Source organism: Haplochromis burtoni, unplaced genomic scaffold, assembly GCF_018398535.1.
Source record: "Haplochromis burtoni strain Fernald_Lab_line unplaced genomic scaffold, NCSU_Asbu1 Contig_27, whole genome shotgun sequence".
Taxonomy (NCBI): Eukaryota; Metazoa; Chordata; class Actinopteri; order Cichliformes; family Cichlidae; genus Haplochromis; species Haplochromis burtoni.
In genome coordinates, this window is record NW_024582388.1 from 1,787,718 (window position 1) to 1,793,947 (window position 6,230).

The 6,230-nt window shown below is 40.8% G+C and overlaps 1 protein-coding gene across 2 annotated transcripts in view; it reads right to left on the reverse strand.

Moving 5' to 3' along the window:
- The window catches only part of LOC102289753 (contactin-associated protein-like 4), a 150,548-nt gene that overhangs the window by 99,265 nt on the left and 45,053 nt on the right, over window positions 1–6,230 (reverse strand). For both annotated transcript variants that reach the window (XM_042219043.1, XM_005918035.3), the window contains exon 3: window positions 4,153–4,346. In XM_042219043.1, coding sequence (XP_042074977.1) covers window positions 4,153–4,346 — 194 coding nt within the window. The remainder of the gene's footprint in view (window positions 1–4,152; window positions 4,347–6,230) is intronic.

A 6,230-nucleotide genomic window follows, 5' to 3' on the forward strand; every position in this document is an offset into this window, starting at 1 on the left:
GTGGAACGCTATTATAAGGTAAAAAAGAAAAGAAAAGACTAAAGCAGTTAATTAATCTGCAACATCAGCGAAGTTTGGAATAAATTGTATTATTTGTATGATGTGATCCAATTGCACCAGGTTTTTCTTAACAGGAATGTTCCATTAATGTTAGGAGGTTTTTGATACTACATGTTCCTTTGAAGAGACTAAAAGAACAATAGATGATTGTTAAAATAACAGCATGTTGTTTGCAGACAGGATGTGAGCATCAATCTTCTGACTCAAAGACGAAAATTTTGTGAACCAGACCTGCAACCTTGACTCAAGACAGAGACCTCATCAGAGAGGACGAGAAGGCATTACTACATTACTTTAAAGTGCTGGAATTCAGGGCCAATGCTGTTCTGCTGAGAAAAATCCGATATAGAATTGTTTAGGAGTGTAAGAGTAATGTTTCTGTTCGTATGGAGTTGAGTGAAAGCTGCAGTCCAAAAAAGTGAGAGGCTGAGTGTTTCATCTGCTCAAAGCATTGAGGCAAACAGCAGGAAGGATGCACCAGAGTGATGAGTATCAGTGGAAAATGACAGAGGGGGAAGAGAATCACCTGGTGAGAAGAAGGAGGGCGATAAGCAGTAAAGACAGCGAATAAGAAAACAAAATAAAGTAATAAAGGGAATTTGAGAAACAGGGAAAAGTGAAAAGAGCAGGACTTGTTTCCTCATCTTCAGCCCTCCAGCCAAGAGAAAGCAAACAGATAAAGAGGAACGAGACAATAAAGAAAAGATGGATTGCAGTATTTCCAAGCACCCACGGGCTTCTGAGGAAAAAGAGAGAGAGAGAAAAAAAAGATGTCATCCTCAGAGAGGAAGAGGAAAACAACAAATTCCCTTCCCTGGTCTTCTGCCCACTAAAGCAAAAGTCGCAAATGATCCAGGAACTCTGCCATTAACTTTCTCTTCTGGAAGAGTCTTTATGCCTGGCTGACAAATTCACAAAGTTTCCGAAATCCTTTGAGATGTGACTGGGTTTGTAGAGAACTTGTGTAGCACCTCAGATCAAGATGTTTTTAAACTGTTAGGAGCAGTTTCCTCTGCTTTCTCAGAAAAGATCCACAGTTCTGAGATTAGTTGGATTAAAACTCAGCTCGACTTCTAATCAAAGCTCCTCTCTGCAGCTCTGTAACAAATGCGCTTTCTTCCTGGATCAGTGTCCATGTACACAGTGGAAAACTTTGCAGGTTTGCTGTTTGATCTAGTGTCCAAGTCACAGGGAGCATGCAGGTACATATTTTGAAGTGGCTCACTGAGCTGACAGGATTCATCACTGTGTTTGCTTTCAACACCAAAACTACTTAGTATTCTAGTGCCATTATACTAAACCATGTATCGCCACTGCAGCGGGACAAATACAACAGAGTCCAACATGACACTTGTGCAATGAGAAAACGCCAAAGGGAAGTGCTGTGTCTACGAAGAGGCGGGAGGCGATGCCTCGCTGCGTCTGTGACCCATCTTGTTGATTTTTTTCATTAATCAGCCCTACAGAGACCAGCTGAGGCTTTATCACTTCATGCCTATGTTTTGCCATGTTTCTGCCATGTTGTTAGTTGTGATCAGTGGGGGAAAGTAATAAAATGATCCACAGGAAGGTAGCAAATTACAGAAGAATTCTACAGAAGGTGTCTGATTAAGGCTTTGGGCCTACACAGGATTTCCAGAACAGCTTCACTGATCCTTTCATGTCTATTTCACCCAGTGCAAACAGTACTGTGATGAGTACACAGTCATTCATCGCAGCACAAACGTGATCATTTTTGGTTAATTTGCACTGATCCTTACGGAAACAAGTGGAAATAAGCCCCGTGAGCAAAATCCTCCTATGGTAGAAAGACTTACTGGACTTAAGTGGTTCTGGTTTTCCTTTACATTTGTTATCTGTCTGTTTACTCTGGTTCTGTCTTTAGGATGTACTTTAGTGAAACACCTAACTGAGTGTGTATGAGGGCTTTTTTATCACGTGGCCTAAAAATGAAATATATATAAAAAATGAATTAATGAGGAGCACAGAATGTTTTTGTTTTTTAAAACACACGCTCTTTCCATTCAGTCTCATCTATACTCCTGGGTCACACACATCTTCCACTAATCAACAGCAAAAAGTGTCAAGCGATCAAGTGTATGATGCAACATCAGCAGACATTGTGGATGGACTTAATTTGTTAGATCATTACATCTTTTTTTAAGATCGAATGGCCAAGGGTTCATCGGAGTTTGTGAGTGACACATGCCCTTTTCTGTTCTCTTAGATGACTAGCTGTAGGTGAAGCTGTTTTGGACAGATAAGAGCAGAATAATATGTTTAATCATTGCTTTTTGTCTTTAAAAACAAACAATGGCCTTAACCTTCTTGCACTTAAAATGCAATAATCACATGTTTGATTTGAGATTAAAAATCAAAGGTTCATCGTGACCAGCTGGGGTTAGCCTTTATAATACAAATCTGTATTTTCTGACAGAAGGGGTATGTCTATAAGTCTTAAATGTCGGATCTTATTTGCATTTAGTTTGAATCATATTAAAGGGTACAATGTAAGTAGAGTGGTATTTATATATAATTTATTTTAGTCTTTCTGACTTTTCAAAGCGCTTCAACAAGCAACAAAACATAAAGTGCTTTGAACAGCAAGAGCAAGAAGAACTGTTATTTAAATCTATCCATCTATCATCTATCTATCTATTTTTGACTGCCCCATTTGACTGCCTCTCTCCTCATGATCTGCAGCTAACAGTGGTGTCAGAAGGTCTGCAGACTCAGCAGATTCCAACCTGGGCTCATACATCAGAAATGAAAGGATAAATGCATAATGGCTGAGTTTATCTGTACAGGACAGATCAAGCCACAACAAGACAACACATCACTTCATATGACTTACAATAAATGCATCCTGTTTAGTGATCCCTGGGGGGAAACACCACAGTGCAATACAGGGTAGGAGCTTAGACTTATTAAGTTTTTGACTCATTTAATGTGGCTGGAAAGAGTGATTGTTGGGGAAACTGAACAACTCAATGCCACACACATCCAAAAAGTTCTCTTTTGGTTAACTTATTTTATTGTGTAACACTTATTGTGTCTGTACTGTAGGTAGTGAGGCAACAGAATCAGCTAAGACAGCAAGCTCATTTATTCAGCATCTGACTTTAATGCGGATGCAGTGATTAGCTGCTTACAAAGTCCTGAAATAGGATTGTTGTTTCCAGGTTGCAGTGAAATGTGAGTTGAAATTGTGTAGTGTGTGGACTGTGTATGTAGACTGTGCTTCTTTGTCAATTTGGCACTGGGGTAAAAGACAAACTAACAAAATTTATGGATGCATGGATTATGGATTACAGCATTGAATTCAATTTGATTTTCAATAGCGCCGCAATGTCCTTTATGTTGTAAGGTAGAGACCTTACATCAATACAGAAAAAACAGAGAAAACCCCAAAAATCAGGACCCCTGTGAGCAAGCACTTTGGCAACAGTGGGAAGGGAAAACTCCCTTTTGACAGGAAGAAACCTCTGGCAGAACCAGGCTCAGGGCGTCAACAGTCATTGTGAATTTTTCCTGGAAACAGGAGAAACCTGGGGGAAAAGGATTGTTGGCAGGAGAGCAGCTACATTCACCAGTCAGCATCACAAAAATAGGAAGAGGGTACTTTAGTCTGTTGTCACTCTGGTCTATGAAACTCCTTTATTTTGTGTGTTTGTTGGTAAAAGACTGCTGTGTGTGGTGAGGTCATGGTGAAGAATAGAGACAGATGAGCTATGTTCCACATATACAAAAACAGACTGAAAAAGCCCACTTACAGGCACTAATTATGTCAGACTAAATGATTCACAATTATATCTAAATGATGTTCTCCTGCTGGTGTAGCCAACGTGTTTCTTATCATGCTGGAAGTGTAAAAACAATCCTCGGTCTTTCTCTCCGTCTGTCTCATAGCAGTAGCGCCGGTGGCGTTTTTCTATTTCCCACACAGCACTGTATGTTTTATGGAAGCTGGACAGCTGCCTTAACAACTACCTGTTCAGCTACCTTCCCTGCTCGTGGATGGAAGGGGGCGGGGGGGACACTTATCACAGGGGGACAATAGAACTATGGAGAAGATCGCCAAACCCTACTCACCCCTATGCTGTCCTCCTGTCTGTACTGCTTCCAGTTGTGTCCCGTGTCACTGAACATCAGCAGGTAGGACGTCAGCCAATCCGAGCTGCCATAACGGCCTTGTGTGGCAACAGCTGTGATCTTGGTGCGCTCGCCTAAGTCGACCTCCAACCACTGATACTTGTCTGAGATGAGAGGAGACCAGCCTCCAGCTCCTGCAGACAGATGTGAATATAAAAAAAAGACACCATTTATAGATAAGTGATGTATTAGATGTCCATGTAGATTGGATGAGATGAAATAAGTTCTGGTGAGGAGAAAAGAATGAATTGCATTGCTTGACCTTTCATTGTGAGCCAAAAATCCCACTTTTCAGTTATGAAATCCGAATAATGAAAATTGATTGAACCACAGTATGCATCATTAGAACCATTCAGAAGCTATACTCAAATATAAATCGTACTTTAAGAACTCTCTTTAGGAACTTAAAAAGTTGAATTTGTCACGATGCACAGGGCCTTAAAGTTTTGGAACAGCTTTGGAACAGAAGCATATTTATAGGTGACATGTAAGATTAAAAGATGCAGAATTCAATTCAATTCAATTTTATTTATATAGTGCCAAACACAACAACAGTTGCCTCAAGGGGCTTGCCTCAAGGTAAAGACCCTACGTTAAAAGCATTAAATATTTCAAAGCAATGAAAAAACCATCTCCAGATAATGTCTGTGTGTAAACTGTAGATCCGTAAAAGATCTGCTTAAGACAGCGACACTAAACCTGATCACTTCATCCTATTAAATTTAATATATTCCTTATTTGATTAAATGGAGCTCATTCTGCAAAGATATCCTGTTGCAGTGGTGAATGTTCATATTTAAATTTCCAATAATGAGGTCAGTAAATCTAACAGTCCATATGAGCCAAAAGCTTAGAGGTTAAACTGCTCAAAATGCTCCATTTCAAAACATTTTTCTCTACCTACAGCTCTGTATAAGGTCAAGGAGAAGAGGAGGTCACGCAGGCGCTTGAGCTGATAGGTAGCCCCACCTATGTGCTTATTACATAGCCAGTCCAGAAAGTTGGCTTAAGGGAGAAGAAAGAGAGCTAAAATGCTTTGCTTCAGACAGGATGAACTGTGGGCTGCACCAAGGCCCAGAATAATATGAATAGAGATCATTCTGAACTATGAATCATGCACAGCTACTCCAGTAGAATCCAGTAAAAAAAAACTGAACTGGAAATGAGTGTTATAGGTCCAGGTATAGGTTCATTGCCATCCATCAATTACAGGCACAGCAGTCAGACAATCCATGACCTCCCTCTCCCTAGCCACCTCCTCAACTCATCTGGGAAGTCACAGAAGTATTCCCAACCAGCCAAGAGCTATAACCTCTTCATTGTGTCCTGGGTGTGCTCCAGGGCCTTGTTCTCTAAGACATGCCTGAAACTATCTCACCTAGGAGGCATCCTGAGACAGATACCTGAACCACCTCAACTAGCTCTTTTAAATGCTGAGGAGAATCAGCTGTACTCCAAGTGCTTCCCAAATGACCAAACTCCTCACCCTGTCTCTAAGAGAGAACCCAGCCCCCCTCGGAGGAAGTTTATTCCCGACCCTCGCATTAGAGAAAGTACACTGATAGTGTGACATGAAACCGTCCTGAACAAGTGAAGGTTTAGAAACAGGGCACATAATCAATTTTCATAATGTGTAATTATGAGAATACACCATTGGAACAGAATATGGAAAAGCATAACAGATCCCCTTTAAGACTGAGCCAAGGTGAGGTCCTGGAAATCAATGTAAGTCAATATAATGTCCTTCGAAGTGGTAAACCCCAGTTGTGTGTGTGTGTGTGTGTGTGTGTGTGTGTGTGTGTGTGTGTGTGTACACATTAGTGAAAACATGCACACTGCTCACAATGGATGCAGAAGTGTGGGAGTTATTGACAGAAGTCTGCCTGGACAGATAAACTGCAGTTGATTAAATGGGCTGCTGCACAATAAAGAAGTGTTAGAAGCAGAAAAAGAGAGGCAATTTCGTGTGTGTGTGTGTGTGTGTGTGTGTGTGTGTGTGTGTGTGTGTGTGTGTGTGT